The sequence below is a fragment of the Arvicanthis niloticus genome, chromosome 17 (assembly GCF_011762505.2).
Source record: "Arvicanthis niloticus isolate mArvNil1 chromosome 17, mArvNil1.pat.X, whole genome shotgun sequence".
Taxonomy (NCBI): Eukaryota; Metazoa; Chordata; class Mammalia; order Rodentia; family Muridae; genus Arvicanthis; species Arvicanthis niloticus.
In genome coordinates this window covers 50852456-50873736 of record NC_047674.1, presented here as the reverse complement: position 1 = coordinate 50873736, position 21281 = coordinate 50852456, and the positions used below count along the sequence as shown (strand labels likewise).

The 21281-nt window shown below is 41.1% G+C and overlaps 1 protein-coding gene and 1 pseudogene across 1 annotated transcript in view; one reads left to right on the top strand and one right to left on the bottom strand.

The window, feature by feature from the left end:
- Positions 1–10429: 10429 nt before the first annotated feature.
- LOC117722274 (microtubule-associated protein 1 light chain 3 beta pseudogene) lies at positions 10430–10962 on the bottom strand (annotated as a pseudogene).
- Positions 10963–11485: 523 nt separating this feature from the next.
- Opn5 (opsin 5) overlaps positions 11486–21281 on the top strand; it is a 54731-nt gene continuing 44935 nt past the window's right edge. Inside the window, exons 1-2 of the mRNA XM_034521681.2 lie at positions 11486–11599; positions 20495–20648. Of these exons, the coding sequence (XP_034377572.1) occupies positions 20519–20648 (130 nt within the window). The 5' untranslated portion in view covers positions 11486–11599; positions 20495–20518. The remainder of the gene's footprint in view (positions 11600–20494; positions 20649–21281) is intronic.

Genomic DNA, 21281 nt, shown 5'->3' with positions numbered 1-21281 from the left:
TGAAAGAGTCCATGTAGGGAGTGGCTATGGAAATGAATGTTGAATGTCACAAGACAACATAAGGTGATGTTGGAATGATTTCTAGAAGGAAGTATATGTGTTAAGGCCTAGAGGCAGGAAAGCATGCCAGTGGTCAATAAATAGGGAAATAAGTGACTGCAATTTATCATTTTCCAAGAGAACCACCTTGATGGCACATTGGAGGCAGTTAACAAAGGACTTCCAGGCTGGGTGGCTACAGTGCCTCCCACTAGGGAACTGGTTAAATAATTTCGAGGAACTTACTTTTTTTTTTTTGCCATCATTTCTCTGGATGGTAATACTCTTCATTTTCCCCTTTAATCATTTCTTTGATTTAAAAACCAATAGAGATATATTGGACATTATGTTGAAAGAGAATAGAAAAAAAGGAATCACCCATAATATAATCATCTGGAATTAGCTTTTTGAGGTGTTTCCTTCTACAAAGATTTATTTGGGTTTCTAGCATCCATAGAACTTTAAGTCTTTTATTTATATATTATAGTATCACAAACATTACATATTATGCCATAAATATTTTTGAATGCTTTAAATGCTTTTGCTACATATGTATTTACGTTTTGTGTATGCATGTATATATGTAAACATACATGGGCACATACTACAGTGTACCAGTGGAAGTCAGAACGTGGAGTAATCAGTTCTCTTCTTCATGTGGGTTCTTGTGATTCAACTCAGGCTTGTCAATGGCACCCTCACCTGATGAGCTCTGTCACCAGTTATAGAAATATGTTGATAGTTGTTTATAACAATCCATTACTATCCTGCAGTAGTAGCTGTTGGTTCTTTTATCAGGAAAACCATGATTCTCTTTTGAGTTCTTAGTCTTATTAATACAGGAAAATAAAAACAGATTTAAGGAAGTATGAGGACAATTTTTTTGTTTTAGAACTTGAGAGAGATGGCAGGGCACACCAGGTGTAATTCTTAAAAACTTCCAGTAGGAGGGAGATGAGCAGAGGAAGAGAGACAGCCACGCCTTTGTGGGTTGGGATCAAAAAGCAAGTATGAGATGCTCAGGTGCAGGCTATCCTAGTCAGAATGAGTAAGAGCCCCACCTACCCTCTGAACGCACCCCCAAGACTTTGGTTAGGACCTCAATAACTCAAGCTGTTGACACCTCTTCCTGCCCACCATTCACCCCCACCACCATTTTTCCATCCCTACACGAGTGGATATCTGCTGCTCAGGTGAAGGTCACAACAGTCAGAAGAGGTAAGAGACACTCTTGCCCTCAAGATCCTTCTACAATTCCTAGTGACAGCTGTTTTCAACTCATGGCCATCTACCTACCCATACCTCAGGTAGCAGCTCAGATGTTGGCCAAGCCAGCCAGAACAAGTGTAGGCCACAGAAGTCAGAAGAACAGATACCTTCTGCTGGACTGAAGGCCATACTAGCTGCTAGAAGTCCAGTCCCCAACTCTGATAGAGACTCCATGCTGGACCAGAGGTTACACTAGGTGCAAGAAATACCTATCACAAATACCAGAAGATCAAAGAGGAAACAGAAACCAAAGAAGAAAATATCTATTTGAAAAGAAACATAGGCATCTAGACCTATGTTTATCACAAGCACAGATAATTAGACGCCAGTGTAAAAACACAACTAACAACAGACAGGGCAATATGTCACCACCAGAGCCTAGATGTTCTACTAGAGAAACACCTGGATATTCTGACACAGCTGAAGCATGAGAAAATGACCCTAAAACCAACTTTATAATGATTATAGAGGTCCTTAAAGAGGAAATGAAGAAATCTCTTTAAAAAATCAAAGAAATCCAAGGGGGAAAATCCTACAAACAGTTGAAGGAAATGAATAAAACTGTTCAAGAAGCAATAAAAGAATCATAAACTGAGGTAATCTTGAAGATGAAAATCTAGGTAAGTGAACAGGAACTATAGATGCAATCATTATCAACAGAATATAAGAGGTGGCAGAAAGAATCTCAGGCATAGAAGATATAATAGAAGAAATTAATACCTTAGTACAAAAAAGTTAAAATCTAAAGCATCCAGCAATCTGAGATACCATGAAAGACCACTAAGAATAATAGAAATAGAAGAAGAAGAGTCCCAGCTCAAAGGCCTAGAAAATATTTTTTAACAAAATCACAGAAGAAAAATTTCTTAACCATAACATGCCTATAAAGTTACAAGACTACAGAACATCAAATAGATTGGACCATAAAAGAAAGTCCTCTCATCACAAAATAATGACAATACTAAAATTACAGAACAAAAAATAATATTAAAAGCAACAAGGAAAAAAGTTCAAGTAACATGGAGAGACAGACCTATTAGCATTATATCTGGTTTCTCAAAGGATACTCTAAATGCCAGAAGGGCCTGGACTTTTAGGATACTGCAGACTCTAAAAGACCACAGATACCAGCATAGACTACTATATCCAGCAAAACTTTCAGTCACCATAGAGAAAACAAGATATTCCATGACAAAGTCAAATTTCAACATCTATCCACAAATCTAGCCCCACAGAAAGTATTGGAACACTACATCATGAAAACACAGGAAATATATAATGTCACATCAGCAAAAACAAAAGAAGGGACACACAGCCACACATCCGCACAGCTACATATCCACGCCCCCACATACACACACACACACACACACACACACACACACACACACACACAACCACCACCACCACCACCACCAAAATAACAGAAAATAACAATTATTGGCAATTAATACCTCTCAATATCAGTGGACTCAATTCCCCAATACAAAGACACAAGAAAACAGACTGGATGCGAAAACAGAATCTATCCTTTTGCTGTATGCAAGAATCATGACTCAGTATCAAAGACAGACATTACCTCAGAGTAAAGGGTTAGAAAAAAGATTTTCCAAGCAAATGAATCCAAGAAACAATGTTATGCGACTATTCTACTATCTGAGGCCAGACGAGGTGGCCCAGTTAGAAGAACAGGATTCACAGGCAAGCAACAGAGTCAGCCCCCGCCCCAGTTGTTGGGGAACCTGCATGAAAACTAAGCTGGACATCTGCTACATGTGAGTGAGGGGCCTAGGTCTAGTCCATGCTTGCTCTTTAGTTAGTGATTAAGTCCCTGGGAGCCTCCAAAGTTCCAGGTTTGTTGACTCTGTTGGTCTTCCTGTGGAGTCCCTATCCCCTTTGGATCCCTCAATCCCTCCCCCAACTCTTCTACAAGACTCCCCGAGCTCCATCTGATGTTTGGTTGTAGGTCTCTGCAACTGTTTCCATCAGCTGCTGGGTAGAGCCTCTCAGAGGACAGTTACTCCTGTCTGCTAGCATAACAGAGTATTATTAATAGTCAGGGTCTCAGTTTGGGCAGTCATTAGTTGGCCATTCCTTCAGTCTCTGCTCCATCTTTGTCCCTACACATCTTGTAGGCAGGATACATTTTGGGTTGAAGGTTTTGTGGGTGGGTCGGTGTCCTTACACCTCTACCAAGAGTCCTGCCTGGCTACAGAAGTGGCTCTGTATCTCTCACTGCTAGGAATCTCAGCTAGAGTCACCCTATAGGCTCTCTGGATCATCCCTGTCCTGTGTCTCTGGCACATTCCAGAGATGCTTCCTCTGTAGGCTACTGATTCCAGGTCTCTCTCCCCAGCTCTCCCTACACCTGAATCTTCCCAAGCCATTCCCCTCCCCATCCACCTTCCATCCAGTTCCCTTCCATCATCCACCTCCGATGTCTATTTTATTTCCCCTTGTGAGTGAGATTCAAACATCCTCCCTTGGCCCCCCTTGTTATTTGGCCAGAGGGGTCAAAGGCATGAGCCTGTGGAGTCCATTCTTATTCAAGCCACCACAGGACCCATCTAGCCTCTGATCCTCATGCACAATTGGTTAGTGCTGCTCTGTCTCCATTAGGGAATCTTCTTCTTACAGTGGGAACAGTTAATGCAGACCCTTTCAACTGCTCAAAATGCTTGGTGGAAGTGACTGCTGAATGTTCAGTACCCATTCCAAGGCCCAGCAACTAATGGAAGAGAGGCTTGGAAGAGTGTAAGAGCCAGATGACATGTAATGCTGCCTTCTGGACAGGGCACAGCCATTACAGGCAAGAACTCACTTCAGCTGTGGTCATTTACACAAGACCTGCTGTGATGGTTTGTATATACCTGGCCCAGGGAGTGGCACTATGAGGCAGTGTAGCCTTCTTGGAGTAGGTGTGTCAATGTGGTCATGGACTCTAATACACTTGTCCTAGCTGCCTGGAAGTCATTATTTTTCTAGAAGTCTCCAGATGAAGATTTAGAACTCTCAGCTCCTCCTGTTCCATGTCTGTCTTGACTCTGCCATGCTCCCACCTTGATGATAATGGACTGAACCTCTGAACCTGTAAGCTGGATCCAATTAAATGTTGTCTTTATAAGAGTTGCCTTGGTCATGGTATCTGTTCAGAACAGTAAAATCCTAAGACACCTGTACAATATTGGATCTGTCAACATGGCAGCATAGATGAGGAGGGTTATATGAAGTGCAGAAATTCCAGTCATTGCTGAGGGTGGAGTGTGTTGATTTCTTCAGTAGGGTAGCCACTGAGATGTTTCCTGTGTTGTCCACAGGTCAACACAGATGTTCCTGTGTTGAGATGTGTTCCAGTGCATAGTCATCCTATCCATGCTTGTGCAGGCAACCCTAATTCCAATCTGTGGGACACACACAAAAGTAGGAGGGAAGGAAGAGGAAGATTTCCATGGGAGATGGAGCAAGATGAAGGAGAGTAATAGATGGAAGATGTAAAAATAGGCTCTTTATATATCAGTGGTTCTCAACCTGTGGGTCATGACCCCCGTGGGAGGGTCCACTGACGCTTTTACAGGGGTTACCTGAGACCTTCAGAGAAGATAGATATTTATACCATGATTCATAATAGTAGAGAAGTTACAGTTATGAAGTAGCAACAAAAATACTGTTTCAGTTGGGAGGGTTATCCCAACATGAAGAACTGTATTAAAGGGTTCAGAGCATTAGGGAGATTGAGAACCATTGATCTCTGGATACTCATAAATGGATGTATTTGTATATAAACATTTTCAAAAAATTTTACAAGAGATGTGCTCATATAACTGAATTTAATTAAAAAGACGAAGCTTATGTAAAACTCAGAAGGAAAAGCATACTCAAGTGTCATGAGGTGGCTTCTGATACCCACAGTTATTCATTAATTTTTACAGTTGACAAGAGAGTGCTTGGAAACATTTTGCTTGCTGTTAAAATAAATTTTGAGGGCTGATAGATTTAAACAATTGTACCATCCTGTTTCCCCTCCCCACTGAAATGCTTCCTCAGGGCTTCTCAAATGAGACCTGAGCTGAAATTTCAGTTGGAATTAAATCAACTGTGTGTTGAAATACCATTTACTTACTTGTCGTCTTTATTACAACTCTGTGCTGAAGGCAAGTATTTCTGACTTGTTTCCTACACATCCCCAGAAAGCTAATTTGATAAGAAATTATATAAAATTTTTGAAACACCCTCCCCCCACCACACTGCCAGTTTGTAGTCTTTCTAAAAAAAAGAAAAAGACTTATTTTGCTCAACATTTGGGAGGGAAGCAGAGAGTGGTAGATCACTGTGGGTTCAAGGCCAACCTTGTTGACATAGTGAGTTCCATGACAGCTAGAGCTGTGTAGAGAGAACCTGTCTCAACATACCAAAGAAAAGATTTATTTTAATTTAAATTAAGTGTGTGTGTGTGTGTGTGTGTGTGTGTGTGTGTGTGTGTCTATCACCAGAGAGTGTCAGGTGCCTTGGAACTAGAGTTACATGGACTTGAGGTAGTTGTGAGCTGACTGATGTGGGTACCAGGAACCAAATCTGTATCTTCTGGAGGACAGTGAGTGCTCTTAAGGGATGAGTCATAGCTCCAGCCATAATTTTGATTTTTTAAAATTACGTGTGTGCATCTGTGTGTGGGTATGTGTATGTTAGTGCAAGATTCCATAGATGCCAGAGGTGTCACATCCCTCTGGAGCTGACGTATCTGGGTACTGGCAACTGACCTCAGGTCATTTGCAAGAACAATGTGTGCTTTTAAGCAGAGTCATCTCTCCATCTTCCTTATACTATATACACTCTATCTCATTCATCACTATATTTAGCTATTGTTTGGGTGAGTCTCTCCCAATGGTCTACATGCTGAAGTCTTTTTCCTTAAGTTAGGACCATCAGTAGACGATAGGACCTTCAGGAGATAGGTTTTTTGTCACATGACTTTAGGTGACTGGGGACAAGTTTCTGAAGAGGATTGTGGTAATCTAGCCCTTTCTTCTTTGCTTCCTAGGTTAAAATGACACTTGCACATGGCTGCTCACTCCAGATAGGAAACTCACAACAGACTAAAGTAGCTATTACTCCAAAGTTGAGCTTGGTTATTGGGGTTACTTATAGGAGTATGGGAGACTGACTACCTAATGAAGTAGGAGTGACTCAGAAGTAGCTACATTGCCAAAAATTCTACCTCAACACAGACGAGGCTAGTGAAAGCTGCAAACCTGGAGGTCTTGGCACTAATTGGTGGTGGCTCAATAGGTCTAAGACTTTCCTCTTGGCAGTTGCACTGTTTGGAGTTTCAGCATCTAGTAGACATTTAAATACTAGTTATTATTGCCATCATCAATATTGTTTTTAAACTATCAGCCTAGCTAGAGATGGGGTAAATAAGCAAACAAAATCAATCAACAAAAACCATTGCATTGAGAGAGTAGAAACAAATCTAACCACAAGGTACTGTTTAATTTTTGTGTTGCCTAGTGAGAAATTCTTCCTCATTATTTTGGAGTATGTAGAATTTTATTGCGGCTTGCTAACATATGTGGATAATCTCTGTTTTCCCATGTTCTGTGTTTCATTGAGCATGTAGTAATTATCCAAAGGTCACCAGGTTGTCATGCATAGCATATAGTAATTGTTGTTAGGAGCTCATTGGTAAGTGGAAAGTTCACTGTGATTCTCAGTCATTTCTGAGGAATTCTTTGTTGTCACAGACCTCTGCCTTATTATCTCTTTATATCAAGATGAAAAATAAAAACAAATACAGTCTCATAAAATATAAATAAATAGTTTTACTTAAGGATACACATTTATTGGAGATACTAGCAAGGTTTTGACCAGACTTGAATTAAGATTCCCAGTGGTTATCCAGAAAACAGATTTTAAATAAGTCCTGTAAGTGATTCTAATACCTAATGTTTCAACCTGCTGATCTACTTACAGAATTAAAATGGATATATTCTTATTGTTCTGTCAGTTTAAAGTTTTGTTGAATATCATAGTTCCATAAGTTGTCTCTCTGTTCAGGAGATGTTTTTGTTTTAAAGGATCTGGTCAAAGATTCCAGACTGACCTTTAAGTCACCGTGTAGCTGAGGGTGACCTTGAATTTCTGATCTTCCTGACTCCACCTTCTAGGATTACAGGCAGGTGACATTCTGCCTGGTTTATGTGCTGCCAGGGTTCAAACCCAGGTCTTTTGTGTGCCAGGCAAACACCTTAGCAAATGAGCTAACTCTTCAAGTCATTGTCCAGAGAACATTTGAATGGCCATATGTAGTTCTGCCGATTTTTCTTTATTGATTTTTATGTTTCTATTTTGTTGCCTTATATTTTTTTTACATTTAGCACTTCATCCATTCTGTTTACATTTTTGTTTTCTGTCTTAATTTCTCAGGATGAAATTTTGGATCACTAACATATGAACTCTCTTTTCTTTTCTTTCTTTCTTTCTTTCTTTCTTTCTTTCTTTCTTTCTTTCTTTCTTTCTTTCTGTACATCGTTTGTGTTCTTTTGGTGAGTGTTGCATGGTGTACATGTACCATGTTTTCATTAAGCATTCATTTGCATGCATGTTGGCTAATCTTATCTCCTAGTCATTGTGGACAGGGGAGCAATGATCAGGGATGAGAAAGTATCTCTAGTAGGACATGGAATCCTTCAAGTGTATAGACAGGAGTAGCACAGATGGCTTGTATGGTAAATCTATTTCTGGCTTTTTGAGGAACCTCCACACTGATTTCCATAGTGACTGTGACAGTTTAAAAGATCACAGTTTAAAAAATATTTTGACAACATTTCAAAAAGAATAGGATCTTATCATAAAAAAATACAAGTCTAGTTTTGGTGGGGTAGGATATTTAAAACTGAGTTTATACAGAAATATCTAGGAACAGAACTTCAGAGGGCTGGTCTTATCTTTCAGGAGATCTCTCCAGAATGATTACATTCATTGTCACATACCATTTTTTTCTCTAATAGAAAAAATAACATTCCATTTCTTTATAGAAATATTATTTAAGACAATGTTATATGTATTAATTACATTTCTAGCCAATGAAGACAATATGTACTGCTAACAACTTAAAAGAGGAAGGATTTATTCTGACTCATGGTTTAGGGGCTATGGTTCATCATGGCAGGAAGGCATGGCAGTGGGAGGGCCCGACAGCTGTGCTAGGAGGAGCTTGCTATTAGACTTAATTACATATCTACACAATAGGAAGCAGGGTGACCCTTTCTGGAACTGGAGAAAGGGGCTGATTATTATACGCAAGGCTTGCCTCCTAGTATCCCATTTCTTCCATAAAGGGTCCATAATTTCCCCAAAGTGAGCCAGTAGCTGGGGACCTGATGTTCAAACATATGATCCTGTGGGGGTGTTTTTATATTCAAAATATAACATTATTAAAGATTTAGTATGTGTTAATTTATTCAACCATCAAACCAGTAATGAGAAACTACTAGGAACCACATACCTTGACCTAGTATGAACTGTGTATCCTTTCTCTAGCTGATAAAATGGGTACATATTTGGTTAACTGCAGCCTTAGTTGACCTCAAGTTTTCTTTGTGACTATAATATTCTTATCAACAGAAATAGTGACAATAACCACCTCGTTCATCTTATTATTTCCGTGGAGCTGAAATGGAACAATGAGAAACACCAAATCCCAGGGCCACACACTGGGAGGTCCCCTTTTGCAGATGACGAATCCTGGGTGCTTTCTGCAAAGGAACAGACTTCATTTTCAGTCCCACCATATCACTGAAGTTGTAAGTTGTGTCTAGATAAGTTTTAACCTTTACGGTTTTTGTTTTCAGTTGTGCCTTTATTGACTTAGTGCATCAGAGTGTACAGGTGTCCTATAATGGAGGCCACCCTCTGAGCAGCATTTTAAAAGCAGTATTACAGGAATCCTTACTGATCGCACCATAGTTATAAAAACCAGGGACATAGTGACGTACACAACCCACACAAGACAGAGCAGTGAGGACTGACACAATGTAAAATAACGTTGAGGATTAGCAAGGACAGCTGCATGCAGGGAGGGGTGGGGTGCCTGTGAGGAGCTAGGTTGGGAGGTGGCTATGTTGGCTTCCACCCATGACAGCAGACAGCTCTCACTGAGATTCTCAGACCAAGAGTGAGTGAGTGACCAGGGATGGTCTAGGTGTCACAGTGGACTACATGCAGGTAGCAGGAAGTAGAGGCTTGCGTTAGTTGGAAGTGGCCACATGTCTGTGAAGAGCATGTCTCCTGTTGCCTTTACAGCTGACATGTATGTCCTGATATGAAATGGGGAGATCCCAGCAGCTGTCAGAACCGCCCTTACAAAGACAGTTACACACTAACAAACAGCTGTGAGCCAAGTCCGGAGCCAGTGCGTTTGGACTTCCAGTCTATCGTTTTGACAACTGCATCCTAGGGCCAGCATTGCACACCTGCTTGCTCTCTCCCTGAAGCAGGTATGGACCAGACAAAATCCAAACTAGGAAAAAAACACTTCGCTCTGCAGTCTCTTAAGAAGCTGGACCAAGCAACCCCTGGGCAAGGTTAGAACTGGCCTCTGAGCAGCGGTGCATGTGGTGACATCTAGACAGCATGAGTGAGGTTCCCCGCACTGCTGAGGGGGAAATGGGATAGCTGGGGCAGGACTTGGCCCCGACTTAGAGTGAGATCCTACACAACTGACTTGTTCTGGGCAAAGCCAGAGCCCTCTGGGGATCTTTGCCCGGCAACCTGGACTGAGGAACTGTTTAGAGGGACTTCTCTCCCGAGTGGAAACCCTTTTAGAGAAGGCAGTAGGTCCCAGGAAGAGCTGCCCCGACACTGGTCTATTTTAAGTCCCTACTAGGGAGAAAAATGTCAAAATAACTTGGTCTTTTTATTGGCAGCTTAGGATGCAAAGTATTTTATTTTAAACTTCTAAAGTTTGAACACAAGATAGCCTAGTTTAGATGAGTTTCCAAGCTGAATGCACTTGCATGGAACTCAGTTTCTGGCTGATAAACAGTTCCAACACCCTATGCGGGTGACTATGTTCTGATCTGTGGGTGGTGAACTGACCAGCGTCCTCTGATAATGCCCCATTTTTGCCTTGGTAAGGGCTTAACAACCATCAGGCATTGTTCCAGCCGTACACAGCCAGCGCTGTCCTGAATGTCTCCTGCGAGGCATAAACCATGTACAGGAAGCTGTCTTCATCTCTCTTGCTCTCGTACACCTCAGAGAAGGGCGTGGACACACTCACCATGCTGTGCCCATTCACCGGGAGGAAGAAGGCTTGGTTAGCATTGAGCAGCAGGCACCTTCTAATTATCGTGATGAGCTCACTCATATTCACGTGATCAGGTACAAGGAACTTGATCTTGTTCAGGATGGGCAGCTGCTTCGCCCCCTTGTATCACTCGATAATCACTGGGATCACTTGGTGGGGTGTTGCTCCTGGATGAGCCGGCCACCCTCCACTCTTTGTTTGAAGCTCCCGCGCTGCTTGAAGGTCTTCTCCGACAGCATGGCGCGCGGGGGATCACGGGTCCGAATATCTGGCTCCCGCGATGAACACTTCCCTCAGCCCGCAGCCCAGTCACTAACCTTTATATTTAAAAAATTATCTACATGCCTTTCTTTTCCTACTTTAGTATCTTCCCTTGGGCCTATTCTATTTAGGTACTTGAGGAGAATCTGCCTTGACTGAAGATAGCCTAGGAAGACAAACCATTCAGAAAGAACTTAAGGTTTTAATCCTCAATTATTTAAAAGATTAAGCAAAGGCTTTGACATCAGAAAAGCAAAGAGCAAGTATATAGACGTTTAAAGTATAGTCGGGAGGCAGCGTTAGTCTCTCTCTCTCTCTCTCTCTCTCTCTCTCTCTCTCTCTCTTTCTCTCTTTCTCTCTCTCTCTCTCTCTCTCTCTTTCTCTCCTGATCAATATAAGGGCCAAGTAGCTGCTGTTGTTTTTTAATCACTGATAATTAAGCTTCCAAAATTGCATCTTTCCTCATAATTCAATAGCATGAGCTTGTGTGTTTTTTTTTTCCTCCCAAGAATATGATTGGTCCTTTCAGCAAAGGGGTGGGGAGAAAAGCGACGTCTAGAATATGAGTACCTTTTATTCAATAATGTTTAACATCAGCGGAGGTGCAAAGCAACTGGAGCGTCGCTTTGGAAAGAACCAATAAAAAGACGTGACAGATCTGAGCAGACCCAACTAGAAGCCCAGGAAGCAAACTTCTGTTTTTGGCAGGCCCTTCAATTCACGGTGAGTTTAACAAAGGGTTGAAATAATTTGGAAAGGACACATTCTAATATCTACAGCCTAAAATCGGACTTGGAGTTCAATGGTCCGTGAGGGGACTTATGAGGACATCCAGGCATGATTCACAGAGACTGTGACCTGGATTGGATGGGGTATGTGTGGGAGTCCTTCCTTCTTTTTCTTTGAGGTTGTAAGAGCAAGGAACGAGGTACTAGCTCACCAGAGTCCTTATTCTGAATACTAATGTGTAATTGAAGAAGTTATTATTATTTTTTTTCCTGTTGAGTTTCGGTCTGTAACTATCAGGTAATGTTTACAAATGGTATCTGAAAATAACATTTCAGATCATTTCAGTTTTTTTTTCCCTGAAATACTCTGCTGCTTCATTGACAAAGTAAATATCTTTAGCCTGTATGCTCTTGTTTGTGTGTTTTTTCAAACCATGGGTACATTCTATTGTTGGAAATCCTACATGTGTTTCACACTGGCCACTATTATCAGTCCTGATGCTGTTTTATGTTGACTATTACCATTAGAAACCATTACTTGAAGTTCTTCTGTGGCTGCAAATCATAGCTCATATCTACACAGATCTGTGAATTTAGGGCTGGAATATTTGAATTTGGAGAGCAAGTTAGGGGATTCTTGACCCCCCTTTTCAAATTTTCTAATCTCCCCTCACACTTCTTTCCCAATGATATGAGGGATGAGGGGAAAATGAGAGGACTGTTGTAAGGCTGAAGTCAAAGGTGCTTTGTAGGTGAAGATTCCTGGGTCCTGCATTCTTTGATGATGATGGCAGGAATTCAGAGGTTCCAGCTCCATATCTGGGCTTTACAGCTTCCTGTGTGCTCTTGGGGTAGTCTTAGGCCTAGAGCTGTCATTATTGAGTGCAGAGGGTTGGGTTACTTACCTGCTTCCCCAGGAAGGGCTCTTGGATGTATGCAAGGCTCTCCAGGAGAGAGATGGGCAATTCGTACTGTGCTGGGAGATGGTCCACAACATCTGGCCTTGTAGAAGGATGTCCTCATTGTGCAAATCGAAGTTACTGAAGACAAACAATTACAGTGATAATTGTTACATAAGATGTGTGCCTTGTGGAATTCCTCCAGGGGAAGTAGACTGGAGAGATAACATGGGTTTAACCCAACCTGAAACTTGCTGCTTAGAATTTCAGAGGGGAAGTCGAATGAAATGAACACTGGCCTCACAAGAGATGCGGTTTAAGACAACAGCGACTCTCTCAAAATAGTCAAGTGGGTCCTTCTATCACGTATGACTTGCTTTCTGCTCAGAGCTGAAATTGTTGAAAATAAATTGGCATAAAGGTTGTTATTCTCGACAGACGATGCTGCTCTATTTTTTCACATGGCTTAGAAAATATTGAATTTATTGATTACTTTGTTGCTTGCTTGGTTATGTAAACACGTTTTTTTTTTTCTGTCTTTTATCCTTGTTACTTCTCTTGCTTATGCTCCCTGTGTCCTCTGTGTATTTTCACTTTAATGGGTTGAAAACAAATGCTACTCTTGTATTTTATTACCTAGTATCATATTGGACCATACTGACAGAAGTTACAGTGTGTGTGCCAGTCTGTGTGACCGGCACCTAAGACAATTTCTAGTTTTCCTCACGGCTGTGAACATTTTGCTTGTCGAAAAGGCAAAGATCTCATTAACACTCTGTGACAGATAAAGGCTTTCCTGGCCTTGGGGATTTGTTCTCCCATACTGTTTTATTTCTTGATTTCTATTTCATATGTGTCTGTGATTCCTGGTTGTTCTTGTATAGTAGGATCATACTACATCTTTATGGTTGTCAGGAAAACACCAACTCGTTAAGAGAATCAGATTTGATCCACAAAAAATTAGGACAGTATTGACATCATCAAGCCTGAAGGCACTTCTGAAGCATCCGTAGTTGCTCACACAGAAGAACAAAAAGCATTACTGAAGCTTGCTGAGTTTATAGGACACTCGGGGAGCAAGAAGAGACATGTACTAGGAGGAAATCCCCTCGATGTCACATGGGATCTGGATTTCTGATTGAGATCCATCCAGGGCAGTGTTGGCTTCAGAGAAAATACAGAGAAAGTGAACAGTTGCCTGGTGATGAAATCCCAGGGCTCTCAGAAGGCTCCATGTAGAAAAACCAAACCAAACCACCACCAACAAAAACCCTTTACCTTTAGCTTCTGCGAAGCATCACGTTAGTGACAAAGCTCCAAGGAAAGTAATTCAGACTCATTAGGGGTCTGTGCAAAATTTTTATGAATATTTACACGAATGGCTAAATTGATGGTTTGCATGTTTTACTAATATAAGCACTAACAAATCTTTTAAAAAATCTTTAGGTAGTTAATATTTCAAAAGTGATAAAGTATGGACAGTTAGCTGAGAATTTTGACTCTCATTAAGAACTTTCCTCAGTAAATGAAGTGCACAGAACTACCATTAAGTTGCACATAATAACTTTGCTATACATTCATGTGTGTATGTTTATGTATGTACAAAAATATATGTGTACATCTACAAAATAAGAATCAATTTTATCCCTCGAAGCCTGTATTTCTATTTTCTGTTTCCCTGCTAGGGTCCAGCCTCAACATGAGGGGGGTCCTGAGAAAGGTGGGAATGGAAATGGTGCCGATTCAGTAATGACCTGGAGTCAGTAGTAGATGCTAATTCAGGTAACTCTCTCTGTTCCCGACGATTCTCAGTATTCTTCATTCTTCAGCTTAATGACCAGAGAGAGCCGTAACCTAGTCTTTTATTTACTAAAGCTATATCATCAAGGCTTTGATCATTGTTAATAATTGTTAATAAAACGTCTAAAATTCTTAGATTTATATAATTTCTATGAGTCCTGGATCAATAGTCACAACCCCTGTTTCCTTAGAGCAGAAGCTAAACACAGAGCAAAAGCACGTTTCCTTATAGGTTTACACAGCCTGTTCTTCACGGGTAGCTGGGCACAGCTCTGGTGGTTTCCTGGCACAGCAGACAGCAGTCTTTAGTAACTATTTTCATGTAAGAACAGAAAGGTGACAGACCACTGAAGTTGAAATGGTATCTTACAAAGTATTAAAATTTATGTAAGTAAAGCGGGTAGCTCTCTCCAATATCTCTCTAGGCACTGTCATCTCCAATTCTTCAAATAGCTAGGAGAACAAAATCCTAACTGTGTAAATGCTTCTACACCATCTTTTAATCCTCTAATCTTTGTTTCCTCATCCTATCAATTCCAGTCTCATGTGCTCTCCTTCTGCCAGTTATTTATTCCTAAACTATATATAAATTCCCATTTTTTATATCCATATCTTTTCTTCTTTAGAACACTTTAACTCTCTATTCATGATGTCCCCAAGTTCACCCCGGCTAATTAATGCAGCAGTGCAGCAGTCATTGGACCGGAGGGTACATGTGTCTCCTCATGATTCCAAATTCAAGGACCAGTCTGGCAAGGCAGTTTGTTTTTTTTTTTTTTTTTTTTTTTTTACAATGGATCATGTAGGCTTTTATAACCCTTATGGTTATATTGTCTAGATTCTTTCCCATGGGCCTAAAGGCCAAGCAGAAGGTCTGGTCCTCATCGTCCACAACCTCACGATTCTCTCCATTGCTTATCCACAAAAACTGCATCTGTTTACTGTGCAATTACTGTGGCGTGATTAGCTTTGAGTAGTGGAGGAAGTTTATTCCTCAGAAAGAAAGACTGAAAGTAGAGTAGTAAAGACAGCAGATCAGCTTCTGGGCAACAGCAACCATCAGCTGACACGGAAATTGTGGGGATCAATGGCCTGGCGATGCTCCAGGGTCAGGAGCTGTGTCACACCTCCCCTTACAGCCATGTTGGACCAGCCATTTCCCTGTTTTTCTTCTACTTAAAATGCTTATTGGTACTTAGTATTCAGTGGTAACAGTGTTACCTACCATACCATCACAACAAGATTCCTCAGCTCATTTTATAAAGGGAAGTGATAGATACCGCTGTGCTGGTGCAAACAAAGCTTGAAGCTGGAGTCGAGAGGAGACAGACGAAAGGAGTCAAGACTGAGCTGCACATCCCTCTGGTCTTTAATACACCGATTCCTGTGCAATTATGATCCACTCACGAACTCACTGGGGTTGGGGAAAGGGAAAGGCATTTTTTTTCTTGACCTAGGCTGTGCTGGAATCTCTGGAGTTTATGTAGTCACTAACTTCACTCTTTTAAGATGACCCTTTATGATAATAAGAAAAGTGAGTCTCATTTGGTAAAGACTTGTGCAAACAGCCACGTGACTTCTGAATTCTACCCCAGACTTGAAGTTTTCGGGTTTTGCTGTTTGTCATTCTTTGTCATACTCTCTCTCGTTCCTAGACTTCTTTATTTAGATGTCCATCTTCTTTCATAGCATTATTTACAGTTCCCTCACCCATGCACGCCGTGACTGACATAACCCATGTCATGGCTATTTTCCCATTGGGAGGGTTCTTTCATTAGCTTCACAGAGTTCTTATGCTAAATTTTTGAAGGTACTGATGTTTTAGATCTCATGTTCTCAGGTAATTTATTACCAGAAGGAAATTTGTTCTCTCCCTCTCCTTCTTCTACCTTCCTTCTCTCTCTCACACACACTCTTTATCTATCTCTCTCACACACATTCACTCTCTTTCTCTGTCAGACACATTCTCTGTCATACACACTCTCTGTTTCTCACACACACTCACTCTCTTTTTCTCTCACACACACATTTTCTTTCTCTCTGTCACACACACATTCACTCATTCTCCCTCTCTCTGTCACACACATATTCTCTTTCTTACATACTCTCTTTCTATTTCTCTCTCTCACACTCACTCTTTCTCTCTGTCACACACATATAGTCTCTTTCTCTCTCTTATACACTCATGACCCGAAGTTCATGGAGTAAGATCAGACAAGGCCAAGGGCATCTGGGGCAGGAAAGTTGCTCATATTGTGATTGTGTAGCTATCCACACTATCCAGGACTTTTGTTATACTCTATTTTCAACTACAAGAAATTTAGGGAACCAGAGGAAAAAAATCTTGTGTAATATTTTCATATTTTCGAAGATAATTTGTGTATCAGTAAAACCAAGCATATTAGACACTTTTCCTCTGTATTAACGTGTGTGTGTGTGTGTTTTCTTTTGAGAGTATGACCGTATAAAATACGCTTGCCCATAACTGCCATCAAACCATTTTATAAGTCCCCTTTATTTTGACATGAGGACTTAGGTCTAGTTATGTCTCAAGTTATCCCTTAATTTCAAATACAGATCCATAGTGGCTAGAAGATATATTTATATTGTCATATTATTCATAGGAATCCAAGAGTTATTTAAAACTTCTATGCACTATTAGGGTGGGGGATGATTTTGGCTTTTTAAAAATAGTGACGTATTTGAGAAAAGCCTTAGGTTGTTTTATTAATTGTCAAAGAGTCAGTAACTAAATGGTGGGAGCAGTGGGGTATATTTCATTGCTTAAAGGCATATGCTAATATGAATAATACAAAAATTTGCAAGTTTTGGAAAATAAGTATTCTTGTGTGCAAAAATTAGATAGGGCTTCTTGCTTCAGTGTGTACAATCTGCAAATTCACTGTGTTGAGGATCAAAAGTTAAATAATAATAATAATAGTCATTATTATATTAATAATAGTCATTATTAATACTAATTAATAATAGTCATTATTATTATTAAAAGAAAGCATTTAACTGGGCTTGTGGTTTCAGAGGGTTAGAGTCCATGAGGGTGGACCATAGGCATGGCAGCAGAAAGAGCTGAGATTTTACATACTGATCTGTCCAAAGTCTGGGGGATGAAATGGTCTTTGCTCTCAATTGTATTTGCCCAAACTGAAAATTTATTGTATGTAAATCATGAAGACCAAGCTGCACATCTGATACGAATGTGTAGGGGGACTTGGTCCAGCCCCTCCATGCTCTTTGGTTGGTGATTCAGTCTCTGTGAATCCCCACAGACCAGGTTAGTTGACTCTGTAGGTCTTCTTGTGGTGTCCTTGACCCCTTTGGTCCACTCAATTCTATCCCCAACTCTTCCACAACACTCCCCCATCACCACATAAATTATATACCCTGCAAGTGTGAGGAGACAGGAACACCAAAGGGAGCTGGCTGGCAAGACTTGTAATCTCTGCAAACTCAGGTGTTGATCAAAAGTCATTACCTGAAGAAAAACACCGACGATGATGACTACCAACATCAACCTCTGGCTTCCACATGTACACCCGACACATGTGCCCTGTGCATGCAAACATGCTAATCACACATAGGGAAAAATGGGAAAAAAAGAAAAGAAGTTCATTATCCTGTTGATAATGACCACGAGGGACCTGTAAGGTGTGACTTTTCAGAAGTTGCCATAGATAGGAATTTTAAGATCTGATGAGGAGTGCCAAATCTGGCTCAGCCTTCATCTTCTGTTTCTGAATCTAAGGGTCCAGACAGCACTAGTGCTTGAGGGCCTTGTGATGACTGACTTTATCAGAATAAGGTGGAACCAGGAGCTTGACAGTTAAAAGAAATCCTCTGGATGGAAGGGCTCGAGATGGAGTGGGCATGGCAGCCAGGTTGCTATACAACTGCCAGCTTTCTGTAACTAACTGGGGAGAGTAGGAGCGGATATTAATTACGGAGTGTCCTCAAACTATAGTAACTTGTGTCAAGTGCCATCTCTCACTGAGAAGCCTTGTGTAGGCTGTAAACTGTCAGAGAGGAGTTAAATCTGTCCTTTTACAGAAACTGAAAGCACCTCTGTGACACCTACTGATTGCCTGTCACCCTGTGTGAAGCTAACACAACCCTGGAGAGCTCATTCCTTTTACTTTGAATGTCTCAGAGAGCTGAACAGTGACATCTACTGGTTCAGTTTGAAAAGAGCTGATTCAAAATATTTCCCCTCCTTTAATACCAAGAAGTAACTACTATCTTACAGGACGTCATGTTCTCAGCAATGTGTGTCACTTCCCAGAAGCACAGGCTCCTTCCTTACCAGGGAGGGGCAGCATGAGACTTAGGTTTCTGCAGAGTGTCACTTAAAGGGTTTATTTTTGTTGTTGTTGTTTGTTTTGTAAACCTTTCAAGAATCAAAATTCAAAAGAAACAGCACAGAATTCTGAGTGCTTTGAGGGTTTCTCATTGCTCAGGATTTTATCCTGGAGTAGAAGGAGTATGGCTGGAATTAGTTGCTCTCTGCTTTAAGAAACTCTAAACCTTCCAGTGGCTAGCCTTGTGTGCTTGATCAAGACCCAACTAGTTTCTAAATAGCCTATTTTCCTTAAGATTTATTTTATTTTTAAGTGTGTGAGTATGTGTATGAGTGTGTGTGAGCATGTGTGTGTGTGTATGTATGTGTGTGTGTGTGTTTGTATGTATATGTGTGTATCTTCCTGTGTATGTAGGTATGAGTGTGTCTCTCTCTGTGTGTATCTGTATCTGTGTGACTGTGTCTCTCTCTGTGTGAGTATATGTATATGCATGTATGTATGTGTGTGTATGTATATGTGTGTCTCTCTGTGTGTGCACATGTGAATGTGTCTCTGTGTGCATGCATGTGTCTGTATGCATGTGTGTGAGTGTCTCTCTGTGTGGTGTGTGTGTGTGTGTTAAGTGCCAATGCCTAAAGTCAGAGGTACTAGATCCTCCTGAAGCTGGAGACACAGGTGTCTGTGAGCCACCAAGTCTGGGTTCTGGGGACCAAACTCGGCTTCCCTATAAGCATATTGTGTGTTCTTAGTCTCTGATACAGCTCTCCAGCTCCACACACTTTTTTTTTTTTTAAAAAAGATTATTTGTTTATTTTATGCATGTGAGTACACTGTTGCTCTCTTCAGACACATCAGACAAAGGCGTTGGATCCCATGGCAGATGGTTATGTGATTGCTGGGAATTGAACTCAGGACCTGTGGAAGAGCAGCCAGTGCTCTTAACTACTGAGCCATCTCTCCAGCCCCCAGTCCTTAATTTTTAACATTTATTTTTTGAGAAACACACACACACACACACACACACACACACACACACACACACACATGCTTTTACATCTCCACTCCTCTGACTCTCCCAGGTCATTCCCACCTCTCAATTTTATGCTTTTTTTATTTTTAAACACACACACACACACACACACACACACACACACACACACACACACTGAGTCTAATTTTTGCTGCCCACACACACATGGCTGCAAGGCCACCTACTGGACCATGGTTAGCCTACTAGAGGCCACATCCCCAAAGAAAACTGGCTTTCCTTCCTTTAGCAGCAGTCAGCTGCCAATCGCTCCTTAGCTACGGATGGAAGCTGTCATGCCCCTTCCCCGTTCGCGAACAGCTTCAACTCTTAGGTTAACCCTGTCAATCTCTGACCTCTTAGCTTCATTTACTGTTCATGTTTGTTTGCGCTGAGTGCTCTGCTTCTTCCCTTAGCAATACCCAGCAGCTCACCACGCCTATTAAGAATGGAGAAAGCGTGAGGTATCTCGGAATACTGTATTCTGGCAAGTCAGTGTACATAGTGCCCACTTTCCCCACCGTGGATTTTCTTACTTCAGATCTCTACTAAGTTTGCCAGGGAGCAATAGGACGAACTAGTTTTCAACCTTTTATTCACTGGGGGAGGTGTGAAAAGCCTCAGAGGCAGCCTGAGGAGAAGATGCAGGCTTGTCTAGACTGCAAATTGAACAACTGCGTGTTAGTGTATTTACGTCATTTAAGAAAAAAACCAGTGAACATCTCCCCACTAGGTACCAATCACCCGTGGGGCCCTGGAGTATGCTTTTGGTTTTACGGAAAGAGATGCATCTGTGAGCGGATCCACGGACTTATTATTCTGTCTGTTGAGATCTCTGCTGATTTGCTTTACAGACCCCTGGGGGTGTGTGAGCAGCAATGGCCTTGAACCACACTACCCTGCCTCAGGATGAGCGTCTGCCCCACTATCTTCGAGATGAGGACCCCTTTGCTTCCAAACTTTCCTGGGAAGCGGATTTAGTGGCTGGCTTTTACCTAACAATAATCGGTAAGCTTCCTTAATGCTTCTGTGTCAGAGGCTGCATTGAGAGACTTCACAGGCTGTATTGATTTTGCACAAATGATTCCGATATATACATAGGTATTAGCAGAGATGGAGGAGGTGACTTGGCATTATGACAGTCAATCAATGTTTCATAAAAAAAAAAGACTGTTGCTGTCATTAGGGATACATATTCCATTAATAATCCAAAGAACATGCATAGTAAGTTCTTTATCTTGATGCTATTTTATTTGGTCACTTGGCTAGTAGGTTTGTTTTCTGGCTATCAAAAGAGTGATAACAGATAATTTTTCTGTTTTAAAAAGAATGGTCCTTAGACATATCTACTGTAGCTTCCTCTTCTCGTAACTGAGGGAACTCTGGCCCAATATAACAATGACAGTAGGCACTGTTTTAAAAGTTGCACCATTTCAGTTCTGCAAAGCTAGAAATGATTCTGGTGATCAATGAAATTCTGCCTATGGTGAAAAGAGTTTTGTGTATAAATCACACTGGGTTGAATCTGTCTTATGTTAGACTGTATTACTCAAACCAGCAGCCACTCATGGCTCCTGAGAGCAGCACAGTTACCTTTCAAACGAGCATACTGTAGTGAAAATGCACTCCCATTGAAGGCTT